This window comes from Talpa occidentalis, unplaced genomic scaffold, assembly GCF_014898055.3.
Source record: "Talpa occidentalis isolate TD23 unplaced genomic scaffold, MPIMG_talOcc4v2.1 talOcc4.13, whole genome shotgun sequence".
NCBI classification, from domain to species: Eukaryota; Metazoa; Chordata; class Mammalia; order Eulipotyphla; family Talpidae; genus Talpa; species Talpa occidentalis.
The window spans coordinates 82306138-82321413 of NW_023601322.1; the positions used below are offsets into that span (position 1 = coordinate 82306138).

Below are 15276 nucleotides of genomic sequence, written 5' to 3' on the forward strand. Positions count from 1 at the left end.
CACCTCATTCGCAGGACAATGACCAGCTCCTGGGGGTGGCAAATACTGTCATTTTGGTGCCAGAATCAAAGCCCAATGCATCTTCCCCATTTCTTACCCCCAACCCAAATCTTTGTACCCTATCCCCTAAATTCCTATTTCTTGGGTGATGAACTCGGAGGAGGGGCTTGCAGTTGGTTGAGAAGCATGCTATTTCCTATCTCTATGTTGTCCTAACTTAATCTCTTTCTAACCATTTTCCAGGAGTTATTCCTTATAGACTTAGTCTTTTTGATCCAAGATTTTCTACTCCGCCTTCCTGTTTCCAGAACAGTACCTGCCGAAAGGTTTACCCACATCTTCCATTCCCTACGCGTTTAAAGTTTAGTTCCCCTTCTGCCTTTACTCCAGGATCCTCCTTGCCTGCAGTAATGTCCTTGGGCTAAACCAATGCCACTGTTCTTCAAGGTCAGCTTGTGTTCTACCTTCTCTGCCAAACCCTTATTGACCTCTCTCTTTTCTGCACATGGTAAAATACAGCTTGGCCTTGTGCTCTACTGTTCCTATGTGTTGGTGTTGGCTCCAAAACGTACCTAAGGGAAAGGATAGCATCTCTGGAATTACATAGCCCAGTAACTTGTGGACCATACATCTTGACTGAACTAACAAGATGGATACACATCTGACCAATCCCTGGGCATCAGATTATAGACTTTCAAAGGAGTTCGTTCATATTAAGGTAGGTAGTGGGGTAGTTAGTTATGTTAGCATTAATTAGCTTTCTAAAATGCCAGTTTGACTAAGGTGCTTCTTTGTTTCAAATCTTTCAATGGCTCTGCAAAGACCAGAGGGCAAATACCACGTGACTTAATATGGCATATGAAGTCCTTCATGAGCTCAGACTCACTCTCACCATCATCCACTACTTCTTGGAATGTGGCAATAGCAAATTTCTTGTGGTTGCCCTTTGTATTCTTTTTTTTTTTTAAAGATTTATTTTATTTATGCATACAAGAACTGAGGTATAGGCTAGAGGTATGGGAGGTGAGAGGATTCGCCAGAGACAGAGTGGGGAGCAGAACAGGAAGACTGATTGACATGCACTGCTGAGGGGAGCAGCTGGCAAGACAGGAGAGGTCTGCTGCGCCATGTGGGTAGCTCCCTACTCGGGGATCGAACTCATGCCTCAGTGGCTGGCGGTAGCTTTGTAGCACTGAGACTTTAATCCCGGTGCCACCAGGAGGCCCCCTATGTACTCTTTTACCTACCCATATGTTTAAGCACTCTATTCTGTCTATCTGGAATGCCATCCTGATAGGCAAACTCTTCTTAATTCTTCTAGCTTTGTCTGAGTCTCATGTCTACCTTATCTTCTCTGGCCCTCCCATATAGAAGTAATTCCAGCTTCTGAAGGGTGGTGTCAGGCCAGTGACATCAAAGTTCTTCAGGAACTTGTTACACATTCACATGCTTGAAGTTCAGGGCTCAGGGATCTGCGTACTGACAAGCTGCCCCGGTGACTGTGATATATGCTCAAGTTTCAGAGCACAGCTTTCTGTACTTTGACAAAGCAGAATCCACACTATGACATTTCATCTGTATGTTTATGTAATTGTTTTCTCTGCTTCCAGAGGGTGTGGAAAATATTTTATTTACTTAAGAGACAAGGTACTTATTGAGCTACGCAGCCTATAACTTTAGAAGTAGTAATAACAATAATAATGAGAGTTAATATTTATAGAGCACTAATCTTCCTAGAAAAAGCCATAATTACAAGTCTAGCAACGTAATCACGGTATACTTAAAGGAACAAATGCTTCTAATATATTAACAATATGAGTGCTGGCTTATGCCTTCGTCTTTTGCATAAAGAAAATCTAGATTCAAGTCCCTGTCCTGACATGTATTAGCCCCATGATCCTGGACGAATCAATCACTTCTTATCTCTGGGGCACAGTTTTCTTATCTAGAAACAGCGATAATCATATAATGTAGGTGAAGCCAATCTGCAAGCTTCAGAATGATGTCAAGCATTTTGTCTTTTTCTCTGACCTGTGTCCCACGCGTGTCCCACGGCCCTTCCCTCCTCATCAATCCTCTCTTGATTATAAGCTCAGCAGTTCAAGATGCGAGGACTAGTGTGGAAGGAAGAGGGGGCTGAGCTGGAGCTGGAAAGAAAAGAAGGGCTACTCAGCCCTTCCCGGCACACCATTTGGCTTCTCTTTGGCCACTCCTCATCCTGCAGCCTGTGGCCAAGGGCTCACACTGAATTCACAAATTTCAGAGTTGACAGGACACAAGACAGTTGCACAGAGCCCAGCCCAAGCCAGTGGACCTGTCACTCTGCCATGCAAAATAGTCTGAACATGCATGGGGTTTAACAACAGCGCAGGGTTTCCACAATGGACTGTGGGGATCTCTGGCCACTCTAGATAGTGTTCAGAACTGAAAAGCTTTGGCCCTCGCTCCTGAAAACCGGAGCCAATTGGGTGAACAAACAGACATTACTCAAACGGTAATGAGCCACAGAAAACGAAAGAACTAAAATCCCAAGCACCTTTTCAAGCGAGAGATTTTTTAAACAACTGAGGTCCCATTAAGTTTCCAAGAGAAACAATTAAGCCAGTCATCCAAACAACGATCCTGAAATTCACGATTTCTCACACAGCTTTCCAAAAGTTGAGCTGGCATCTCAACAGACACACAATAAAATGACAACAGTGTGTACAAGGAAAGCTGGTAGTGGAAAGAAAAGATACACAACTGGAGTGAGAGTCTCAGAAATGTATTTTTCAAAAATTTGACCTCCTTGGGAAGGGCCTGTCTTTCCCTTTCAAGAAGGAGAGTCCTAACTAAATGCCCCAGACTGACCTCCGCTGCCCCTTTTCTGAGGGTGCGGCACTAACAGTGCACCTCACTGCCCCCTTTTGCTCCCCCTGCCTGTGCTCCCAACCCCTCTACCATCTCCTCCCAACTCCTGCTGTGACATTAGCCCCTCTTCCTCGGCCATACTCTCAAGGCTGCCCCTTCTTTCTACCTTAGAAAAATAAACAGGCATCCCCTGTGCCCCAACCTCAAGACAGGGCACCTCCCCAGCTGACCGTGAACTTCCTGCCTCATGTTTTTTAAAGAATTGCCTTTTTTTTTTTTTTGTCCCGGCTTCCTTACTTCTGTATTTACTCCTCCAGCCACAAAAACAGAGCTCCTGCCCCAGCCCCACAGGGAACACAATCACTAAGGCCACCAGTGAATCTTTCTGAGAGAATTCAGTGAGTATTTCCCGCCCTTCTCTTTGGAATGATCTAGTTCCCTCTACTGACCACTCTCTTCTTTAAAGATTTATTTATTTACGCATACAAGATCTGGGGTACAGGCCAGAGGTGTGGGGGGTGAGAGGAGTCACCAGAGACAGAGTGGGGAGCAGAACAGGCAGATCTACTGAAATACACTGCTGAGGGGAGCAGTGGGCAAGTCAGGAGAGGTCTGCTGCGCCATGTGGGTAGCTCCATGGATGGCCAGGAATCGAACTCATGCTGCAGAGGCTGCAGATAGCTTCACAGTCCTGTGCTTAACCCCCTGCACCACCAGGGAGGCCCCACTCTCTTAAAATTATTTCAATTCTTTACATCTCCTCCTCCTTTTTTAGCACCACCATTTCTCCCTTTATCTTTTTAGTTTTGTCCATAGGAGCCTCTTAGTCACCCTACCACGTGGACATAACTCTGCAGAGTTCCCTGGAATATTCTTCTCTTCCCACATTCCAAGTCTTCCAAGTCTCCCACCGTTTCAAACACCAGCTCTACACAGGACACATCCTGGTGACCTGCGCTGGCAAATATCCACCCCAGCCTGCCTTGAATAATACATTTCTTTCCACCATTTAGATTCCAGTAAAGAAAATTATAAATAGCCCTGTTTTCAAATGCATTAGATGTCGGCTCTTGTTCACTTTTTTTTAACCTCTCAAAAGGTTTCCTTTGATGCTAAGACATTGCATTTTTTTTTTAATAGAGGGTTTCCTTTATACATGCATACAGTTAATTAAATGCTATTGATTGCTTGCGGCTGCGCCAGAGGCATTGCATTTGTTGGGGGAAGCTCAGTTACTCTTTGGACCACATTAAAAGTACACCAGGGACTTCTCTCTAGCTAATGTGTGCTCAGGCAAAAGGGGGAGGGCCACTGGTAAAGAGAAGGGGGTGAGATCACAGTGTTGAGTGAGTCCTTTCTACTAGGAGAAGTGACAAAGGTAAGGACTCAGTGCCCAGGGACAGCCAGAGGTTTTCAAGGGGACCAGGAGAAGTCATTTTTTAAAAAGGATTTATTTATTTATGCATACAAGAGCTGGGGTATAGGCCAGAGGTGTGGGGGGTGAGCAGATTCACCAGAGACAGAGTGGGGAGCAGAACAGGCAGATTGACTGAAATAAACCGCAGGGGGAGCAGCGGGCAAGACAGGAGAGGTCCGCTGTGCCATGTGGGTAGCTCCCTGGCTGGGATCGAACTTGTGCTGCAGTGGCTGCAGATAGCGTCACAGTGCTGAGACTTAAACCCATGTGTCACCAGGAAAGCCTAGCAGAAGTTGTGCTTTTTTTTTTCTTTTTTTAAAGTTTTATTTATTTATACAATTACTGGGTACAGTCAGAAGCACAGGAGGGTGAGAGAATTCACCAGAGACAGAGCGGGGAACAGAACAGGCAGACTGACGAAATACACTGCTGAGGGGAGCAGTGGGCGTGGCAGGAGAAGTCTGCATGCCATATGGGACACTTGCCAGCGGCCGAGGATCGAACCCGCGCTACAGAGGCTGTGGGCAGCTTCTCAGCCCAGCACTCAACCGCTGCGCCACCAGGGGAGGCCCAGAAGTCGTTTAAACGCAGTGGTTACACACAGATTCTCGAGCTAGAACGCTCCATGTCACATCCTGGCTGTACCACTTTGTAGCTAATTAATCTTAGCTCCTTAACCTCTGTGCTTCATCTGTAAAACAGGTGATCCTGGCATCTACAGCAGTGTGGCTGCAACAACGATGAGTTAATAATGTGCAGCACAGGGGATAGTGTCTGATACAAATGTGTTCAATAAAGGCTATTATTAATATTATTTACATTGAAGAACATCAAAAACGAGCATTAAAAAATGAAGCCAAAGAAATGATAACTATGGAGGTAAAAATTGCAAAGTGTCATATCCCTCTGCCTCCCCCACCCTTGCAGAAAGTCTCTGGTGATGGTGCACGGATGAACTGGTAGTGGGAATTTTACTGGGAATACACCTGAGTGGAGAACGCAGCCATTGCACAAAAATGAACAATGATATAAAATATACATATGTATATATACATAAATAAAAGTTACTGTAAGACCCCAACACCCCCACCCCCAAAATTTACTTATCCAACATTGTAAGCACTTTCGTAACTTTCTCTTATAATCTAGAATTTAATGCACATCCAATGTCAAGAAAAATACCATATAAAAGTAAAAAAAATTACAAGAGAAATGTCTTGCAGTAGGGCAAATGGCTGGTCATAAACCTTGTTCATCTCCAATGATGGTCTAATTTTAATTGTGAGCCAATAAGCAATCACCAACAAAAATATAAAGGCTGACCGTCAAGAGTGGTGTTTGATATGTACTTGAATATGACCTACCATGAAGTTAACCCAAGCTTGATTGTTATTATAGAGTATAAACTCTGTGGGAGCAGATACTAAGTCCATGTTATTCACTGCAAGAGTGGAACATGCCTGGCACACACTGTAAGCGTTTAATAAATGCTTATTGAATAGATTGCATAAAATCTCCTTATGCACAAAAGGTTAATAGTTCGTGTAAGTAACCTGCATAGGCAATCTAATAAATGGCCTATCAGGCGAGAACTTCCAGGGCTATCTGCAGAATAAGCAAAGAACAAATAAAAGATCGAGCAATTGCTCATTCTTGGAAATCACTCTCTCCATAATTGACTCTACCATCTCAGGAAGAGGTGTCCAGTCCAAGATTTGAAGTCCAGAGAGCTGGGTTCTAGCCCTGGACTTGAACACCAGTATGGGATGTGAACATATAACTTATCCTATCTGGATCAGATTAGTCCTCATTCCTGTCCTGGCAGGTGTTAAGAAAACAAGATAACATATATGACGGGGGATATCAGAACATCATGGGAGGTTTTTGAGCAGCTGATGAAGCTAGAGCACACTGTGAAACACTAAGAAAAGTTAATACAGGAGCAGGTGACTGCTGACAAGGGAAGGGTGGAAAGACCAGGACTGTGGAGAAGCCACGTGAAAGGCGGTGCAAGAGAAAGCAGAAAGGATCTCACTCTGGAAGTTTCCTTGCTAGAGAGGCAGGGGAAATCCAGGCTCTTTGTACCTTAAATATCTTTCTAAGCATTTTCAAACCTGCAATCGGGGCAAAAGCTGCATGCTTTCCCGCCTCAACACACAGCTGTGTCCACAAGACATGTTCTCCGTGGCCTTGCTCAAGGGCCTCCCTGCTATGACAGGGCCCTGGGTCAGCATGTAATGAAATCTGTGATGTGTCCGTGAAATGAGAGAAGTGGTGACACAAAGCAGAGGGGTGTTTTGTGTTTCAGTGACAGTGATGCCCCATCAGAGGGATGGAAAATGCGAACATACATGAAAGTGAGACCGTTCGCCGCAAGAATCTATTTTCTGCCAGCGAGACAAGCACCTTAGGAAAATGAATCCATGGAATTCTGTGGCATTGCTCTGGTTGCAAGGACTTGGGTCATAGGGGACAGTAAAATGGAAACACACTGATTTATCTTGATCGCATTGAAATGTCAGAAAAAACAGGTGGTGTAATTGCCAATAATTGTCAAGGTTCACCAAAATGCAGTCAGAATGATACAGCAACAATTCCTGTGTACAGGACAGATCGTTTCACTGACCTCTGCTTGTGTGTGTACATGTGCATATGTGCATCTGTGTATGTATACACATGTGTGTACACAACCATGTAGGTATGTGATTACATAATATGCCTATATATATGCACATATGATTTTTCATATTTTCTCCATAAAATCAGGATGCTAGGTAAAGAGGATTATTACCACCTTATCTTAGATATGGGAAAGCTGACTGACTACAGTAAATTTAAAGGGTTTGCCTAAGTTCCCTCTAGTTGTTTTATTTTATGTATATATGTGCCTATATGTTATCTCTGTGTATACATGCTAACGTTATGTGCATGCACATGTGTTATGCACATGTTATATGCATGTGTGTGGCATGTGCACCATACATAATTTGTGTGTATGTGTTGTATGTATAGGTGTGTGCATGTATGCTTGCACATGCATGCATATGTGCATGCATATGTGGTGTACACATGCATATACGTTATATGTGTTTATGTTGCATACATATATAAGAAATGTCTTTTATTCTAAAAAGCTATTTGGCATTGCTTCGGTGCCTATCAACTGGGAAGAGCGACTGGACCAGATTTCTTTACTCAGCCAAGTTGCTCAGAAGGGGAAGAATAAACTGGTCAAACAGTTCTGCATGCAAATTCTGACCCAGCCATTTATTTATCTGTAACCTTGTGAAAGCCATACAACCCCGCTCTCCATGTTTCCATCTGCCAAAGAGGATTAAAGCAAGACCTGTTTCATAGACTGGAGGTGAGGCTTCAACAGAGAATTGGTGTTTGGGTTCCAGGAAGGGCATGGCTACAAGAGACGATCTCTGCTCAGTACACTGGTAGTTCAGCCTCCACTGCATGCAGTCCTGTGTATAATGCTATTTTTGAGACGTGCAAATTGGCCTTTCGTAAAATAAGCATACCCTGGCTTATTTATTTTACTCTTTGGTAAAATAGTATTCCAGGCCATTTTTCTTTTCTGAGCTGGGGAATCTGGCATCTACAGGAATAGAGAGATCTGTCAGCCCAAATTCGGGGACGCATGAGCCCTAGCCTGCACCTCTGTGTCCTGTGCTGTCATCTCTCCCTCGCAGATCTGCAGCGATTACACAATCTGCTGCCCTTCTGGATGGCAGGGTGACAAGAATGTATAGTTTCAAGTCTGCATTTTGCAAAGGATGAGCATTATTTTGGAGTCTGGGAAATTTCAAAATAATTGAATTGCCTTCTGTGTTTTGTCTCAGAGGGTAAAGGCAAAAAAGACAAAGTTGTGTTTTGGTACCAATATACAGCTTGTGTTTTAATTAAAACAAGAAGTAGGCACATGACCAGCAGGGACAATCACGAAACAGAAAAGCTAGACTACCAAGTTAGGGCTCTGACCAGAGAGTAGGAAGAGGAGTTTGAAACTCAGGCATCATTTCTGTAAACATCTTTTTCAAATGTAATGTGCATTTTCTTCCTGCTCCTCCCCCAACACTTACCCAGGAGAGAGGCTTAAGGGCTGTCAGAGCTGGATGTTTACAGAAACCTAAAGCTATAGGCATGTTTATGGGAGACTACATTTCTTCTTCTTGCAGTGAATTAGCAAATTGAACACATCTTCCTTCCAGGGTTAGCATCTGCACAGTCTCCACTTAGCCCTTAAAGCAGCTGTAACATTTATTACTCCTAGTTTACTGAAATAAGTTGAGAACAGTCATTTTAATATTTAAGAGGTTATCTCCATGCTTTCCCCATGAAGTCATTATGTAAGAACAATACAGTTTCTGGCACGTTTAAAGTTCTGAACTTAGATCAGATTGAACTATTACAAAATAATTTACCATATTATAGAGGTTGCTAGTCAAAGGACAGCTTCTTTAGTTTCAAGTGGGTTAAAATAGACCAGACTGCTCATCCACAGCACTACCAAAATTTTCAGCCAGTTAATTCAGTGTGTGGGGGGGATTTCCTGTGTATTGTAGGATAATTAGAAGCATCCCTCGTCTCGCCGCACTAGATGCCAGAAGAACCTTCCCGGTTAGGACAATAAAAGTGTCTCCAGGTATTGACAGATGTTCATCGGAAGGGTGCAGCTGGCCCTGCTGAGGACCCCTCCCACAGAATGTATTCATCTTGGAAGGCAGTCACATATTGCAGCTAACAGGTGGATTTTCTGGAGACAATGTGTTCCCATCCAGCTGGGTGACCCTGCACAAGTGGACACCGTGGGCAAGTGAGGTCATTGCTCTGTACCTCAGTTTCCTCAACTTTAAAGTGAAGATGTTAATAGTGCCTTCTTAATAGGGATTATCTCAAGGAATAAACTGGATAATGCCAATTTCATATAAAGTGCTCAATAAATGGTAACCGTTATTATGGTTTCAACAATTCTATGCAATTTTACTTTTTCCCTTCTGATTTAAGTTTATTTATTTATTTTTAAAGGTTTATTTATTTATGCATAGTAGAACTGGGGTGTAGGCCAGAGGTGTGTATGGGGGGGTGAGAGGATTCACCAGAGACAGAGTGGGTAACAGAATAGGTGGATTGACTGAAACACACTGCTGAGGGGAGCAGCGGGCAAGACAGGAGAGGTCTGCTGTGTCATGTGGGTAGCTCCCTGACCGGGAATTGAACTTGTGCTACAGTGACTGCAGATAGCTTCATAGATTCTGTCTTAACCCCTTGTGTCACCAGGGAGCCCTGATTTAAGTTTAAATGAAGGTTAAAACTCCAAATAATTGAAATAGAGTTCCAGGGGGTAAGGTTACAGTATAGTTTCACAATTACAGATGGATATCTTGATGTTTCAGAATGGTCAAGTTATAGAAGCTTCACTATTGCAAAATCTTGCATCCCAATTTGCTAAACCATTTCAGTTATTGCATAAGATATTTTATTATCTTTCAAGTGGAGACTCCTAATTCATCAAAATTATGGGCTGCCGCCAGATGATTCTTCTGTAAATACAACCGCACTATTGTACTTAAAAAAAAAAAAGTCTTGACATGATGCCTGGCCTTTTCCCTTGAGTTTTTTCTTCACCATCGGTCATATAAATATTATTGCATTATTCATTGAAATAATAACAACGGCTACCATTTTTAAGAGCAACTTACTCTGTGCCAAGCTAAGTGATTCACATATATTATTTCACTCAATCCTCAAAACGACATTAAAAGTTAGTAAGTCATCTCAAACAGATGAAGTGAGTGGGCACCAGTGAGCAAACATTAGAATAAGTAGGAGCCCAAGCTGTCCTTCACAGTCTACACCCTGAAAATGCAACTTTACCAGGCCTCCCCTGGTGGTGCGGCGGTTGAGTACTGCACTGTGAAGCTGTCCGCAGCCTCTGCAGCACTGGTTCGATCCCCAGCCGCTGGCCAGAGTCCCACATGGTGCGACAGACCTCTCCTGCTGCCCGCTGCTCCCCTCAGCAGTGTATTCTGTCAGTCTGCCTGTTCTGCTCCCCACTCTGGCTCTGGTGAATTCTCTCACCTTCCCGCGCTTCTGACTGTACCAGTGCTTGTATAAATAAATAAATAGTTTAAAAAAAATGCAACTTTACCATCAAAACTCAGGAAACTGTTTACGAACTTATAACCATAAAACGTTTTTCTTTCTAAAACACCTTCCATCCTAGACACACTTCCCCACACACCCTACACATACCTCCCTGTAATATTATTTGCTCTGTACCAGGGTAATCCCTAGGGAAAGAGGAATTTCCAGGTTCCCTGCTCCCCTAAGGGAGGGTAGATCTGGGCAGAGAGAAGCCAGAGAAGTCAGGGAGAAGGGATGAAAGGGAGCCAGGAGACCTGGAGGAAGCACATGGAGCAGAAGGACATGTGAAGAAGCTGCCCTTGTTTCTTGACCTTGGACTTGCACCAGGGACTTGGAGAGCATGGAAGAGGAAACTCGAAACAGACGTGGGTGAGAGACCCAGGGGAGGTTGACCTGGCCCCTTCTTGCCCCGTGCCTATGGGTCCCCACCAGATGGTGCCTCGGACTTTATCATGCTTTCAGGCCTCAGTGGCTCTGCTTTGGCCCTACCTGTGTGGCTGGGCATTTACCCGCAAGGGGTAACTTTGGGTGTTTCATACGGAAACTATTTTAACTATTCTTTCTATTCGCTTCTCTTTATTGCACACTATTATATTAAAGCTCCTGTCCATTAAAGGTCTTATGCACTATAGTATGTTTTGTCTTGATGTGGAGGACAGCAGAACCCATTTAGAGCAGACAAGTCATGGGGTACCCTTCCTCCTGCCCTCTAACAGATCTTTGCTTCCCCTCCCTCCCCAGCTCCATATACCTTGAGTGGCGGGTGTATAAAAGAATCATGCTCTAACCTTTTAAAACAATTTAAAAAGAGAGACAGGAAGGAAAATACTCATTTCCCATTCTTCTTAACATGGATTAATACAAATTATCTGGAAGTGGAAATAGGAAAAGGCTGAATTCACATTTTCTGGGTACAAGGATTCATCCAAACTTATACAGAATAGGCGATTCATCAAATTCATCCCAGTAATCCAAGTCTTGCATACTGTATGCAAATTTTACTTCAAAGGAGTGAAGTGGAGCAAAGCACCCTTGCTGGAGGCAGGTTCATCAGCATATCTTTCTGAGACAGTTTCTAGGGGTGACTCAAAGCTCTAGGCTCTGAGAGATCTATGGAAAAAAAAAAAGCCAGGTCGGAAACTGGGATCTTGGAGGTCCTGGGAAGAAAAGTTTATGAATTTTTAGGAAAAGAGCAGAAGCAGTAAGCTTCTCATCACAGACTCTGAGAGTTAGCCTGGGTGTGGCTGGGGAGAATGAGAGGTCTAACCTTCGCTGGTTGGCCTCTGTGGTGACACTTGATGCATGGCCTGGGTTCAGTCACAAATGGCTCTGAGCCAGGTGCATGGAGAAGGTCCATTCAGAGCAGCTCAGTTAACCACCTGCAGGCAGACAGTGTATGGGGGCGGTGGTGGGAAATACAGATGCTCCTCAGTGACAGGATTAAGCAGAACTTCCGAGGGCAGCTGGGTCAGTCCTTATCAAGATATGACTATTCTTCGGTGTTCCCTCCAAGCTCTGACCTATGCTTTCAAACCTGCAGTGCCTGGAACGCTTCCTCTCACTGCTCAGCAGTGATAACCTGGTCATCGTTCAGTCTGTGTCCTTGTGAACTCAAGAGAACGCTGGCTGTGGCACAGCCAGTTGTATCAAAGGAAATTAACATCGAAGAGTTAACTGCATGCAGAAGTAACTGTGAGGGTGCTTAATTGTGTACAGGCCCTTTGGAAGTTGGTTCACTGAATAACTTTGACAACAATGAAACAAGCTGTTGACAAGATGCTCAGCTCACATATAACTCAGGGACATTTGTTTCTGGGTCCGGGAAACCCTAAGATTCCTTTGATCTGCCTCACGGGATCTCTGCTCTCAGTTTGTTTGCAAGGGTTTAGTATACAGACTACCAGAGAGAAGGTAGCCCCTGCAGGAAAAGTCACAGCTTCCCAAAGCATCGACTGCAGGTGATACTCACAGATATGTCATCACTGAAGTCAATTTCATCCAAATCGAGGTATTCAGGAGCTTCCATTATTCTCCTTTGCACATTTTGATTCACGTCAAATACTTAATAAACTCCTGCATAAGACAGAAGCAGAAAAGAAGACAAAAAAATGGTTAGCTGTTTTAAAACCAAAACTCTATTTCAACAAACAAAATGAGGAAGGTAACTGGCGTGAGTGCCGCCTTCAAGCACATGTCCTCACTGGGAATGTCCCTAGCCTGGGTTTCCAGAAACCCAAGAAGCAGCTCCTCCAGGGTCCCCAGGGGCTCCCCAAAGAGCCCCCACAGACCTTTGATTCACCTCATTTAGGCCTGCTTGTCATTGCTGAAGCAGGAGCTGGGGGTCAGGAAACTGAGCAATGTAAGGCAGGACACAGCCCTCACTTAGCGCTTACCACACCCTATGGCTTGCAGAAGGGGATGGGGAGTGAGTCTGGAAATCTTAGGAAAACCAGATTCAAACGTTTACTGTGGGCACCTCGGTGGATGCTGTGCCTGGAGCAGTGATTACCGGCTCTCCGCAGAGTAACACATGTACTAGACAGATGCCAGCTCACTAACAGTAGCGGAGAGTTCAGAATCTGTAGCACCACCTCCAGTTCACCCCTTGAGAAAAAAAGAGGCTCAAATTCCAAGGCCAGATTTAAACCACAGTCACTGCACTGCCCCTTGCTTCTTTCTAACAGCTTTCCCCAACGTGCCAGAGCGACCTATGCAGGCGCCAGAATCTCCTCCCTCGGCCCTTGCCTTGGGGCTGCCAGTGGCAATTCTTTCAAGCTGTCAAGGAAGCAACATTGCCTCCCAGTCCATTTCCCCATCACTTATCATCATCACTATCGGCTGTGGCAGTGGCACCTACAGACTTCAAGAACAGAAATACTGATCTCCTGGCACTGCCTTGCTGGGCACGTCTCTGCAGGGAGCCAACTCTCAGATAACAAAAGAAGATTCCATTTCCCATAACTTGTCTTTCTGATTATAAAACCTTTCTTAGCTACTTCAAACTGGAAAACCTGAAATAATTCATGTTTCTCTAGTTAAGGGGCAAGCAAAGAATATTTCACTGGGAAGTGATGGATCGAAGAGCAGAGTTTAAAAAATGCCTTTCTTTTGGGGCCTCCCTGGTGGTGCAAGGGGTTAAGATGCAACCTATGAAGCTGTCCGCAGCCACTGCAGTACGAATTCGATCCCCGGCCAGGGAGCTACCCACATGGCACAGCAGACCTCGCCTGTCTTGCCCACTGCTCCCCTCAGCAGTGTATTTCAGTAGATCTGCCTGTTTTGCTTCCTGCTCTGTCTCTGGTGAATCCTCTCACCAGCCCCCCCCCAACACCTCTGGCCTGTACCCCTGTTCTTGTATGCATAAATAAATAAATCTTAAAAAAATACCTTTCTTTTAAGGAAGTAAACACTCCAAAGGCTTCCCTTCTTATTCTGAGATTTCTTTTTTTAAAGCTACACAAATGGGGCCTCCCTGGTGGCACAAGGGGTTAAGTCCCAGCACTATGAAGCGATCAGCAGGCACTGCAGCACGAGTTTGATCCCCGGCCAGGGAGCTACTCACATGGTGCAGCAGACCTCTCCTGTCTTGCCTGCTGCTTCCCTCAGCAGTGTATTTCAGTAGATCCAACCTGTTCTGCTCCCCATTCTGTCTCTGGTGATTCCTCTCACCCCCCGCCCCACACACACCACTGGCCTACACCCCAGCTCTTATATGCATAAATAAATAAATCTTAAAGCCACACAAATGGTATAATTACAAAAATGGGGGGAAATCATTTGCCACCTCATATCTCAACCCACTGATTTAACTGTCAGTGTTTTCTCTTCTTCCATTCTCAAATCCATCTACATTTTTCTATCTTTTTGGATCCAAGAAAGGGTTGGGATGTTACCCCCATGTTCAAGGGAGATGTTCCTACTTAGAATGCCAGAAGTTCTGAAATCACAGTAAAGTTTAAAAATAAAATCAATTTGTATTTTTAAAATATATGTGCATATATCGCCAGAAAATCTATAATTTATACAACTTTAGAAATGGGTTCTTAAGAAAATTGCTTGGTACAAAGATATCCTTTTCTCTCTAATCCACACAAAGTTTTTCAGAGAAAAAGCATGTACACTCATACTTGCAAATTACTCAACATGATTTTTTCTCTTATACTGATGGATTCTGAGACAATCCAGACTGAATTCCAGCTTGTCAGTTAACAGACTTTCTTCCAATCCAATTTCCTTTCCCTAAATCTGTACGCCACAATGAACTATTGATTTGCAGACTCTACTCCATGGTCTTGGTGAACAAAAAGATGATGTAGGGTGTCAGGATGAGCTATCCCCAGAAACATGGAACATCGGGAGACGAAGCAGAAAAACACGCATCAACGCTGGGGATCAACTGGATCTGTTTAAAATATTTTATTGAGGTAACATTGGGTTGTAACATTATATAGGTTTCAGGTGCACAGCCAACATCTGTATATAATGCAGTAAGTTCACCATGAAAATTCCAATTCCCTCATTTACCATACAAGTAATCCTTTTCTCCTGATTTATCTAACTGCTTCCCTTCTGGTAACCAGTAATTTGATCTTACAGTCAAAAAAAATTATTTTATTTATATCATTCATTTATTTCTTTATGTACCACCCATCACAAGGTGTTTGTCTTTCTCAACCTGCCTTATTTAACTAAGCACAGTACCCTCTAGGTTCATCCTTGTTGCAAACAGTGGTATGTCATCTTTATTCATAGCTGAGTAGTATTCCACTGTATATATATCACCTCTTCTTGATCCAGCCTTCTGTGGATGGAAATTTTTTCAAAATCTTTGCTATTATAAATCATACTGCAGTGAA

The 15276-nt window shown here is 43.8% G+C and overlaps 1 protein-coding gene across 12 annotated transcripts in view; it reads right to left on the reverse strand.

Moving 5' to 3' along the window:
• The window catches only part of SNCAIP (synuclein alpha interacting protein), a 158553-nt gene that overhangs the window by 62124 nt on the left and 81153 nt on the right, over window positions 1-15276 (reverse strand). For 11 of the 12 annotated variants that reach the window (XM_037509464.2, XM_037509463.2, XM_054694494.1 and 8 more), the window contains one exon: window positions 12390-12493. In XM_037509464.2, the coding sequence (XP_037365361.1) occupies window positions 12390-12446 (57 nt within the window). In that variant the 5' untranslated portion in view covers window positions 12447-12493. Of the gene's footprint in view, window positions 1-12389; window positions 12495-15276 lie in introns of those variants that run through there. The other variant, XM_054694495.1, reaches the window with a different exon arrangement.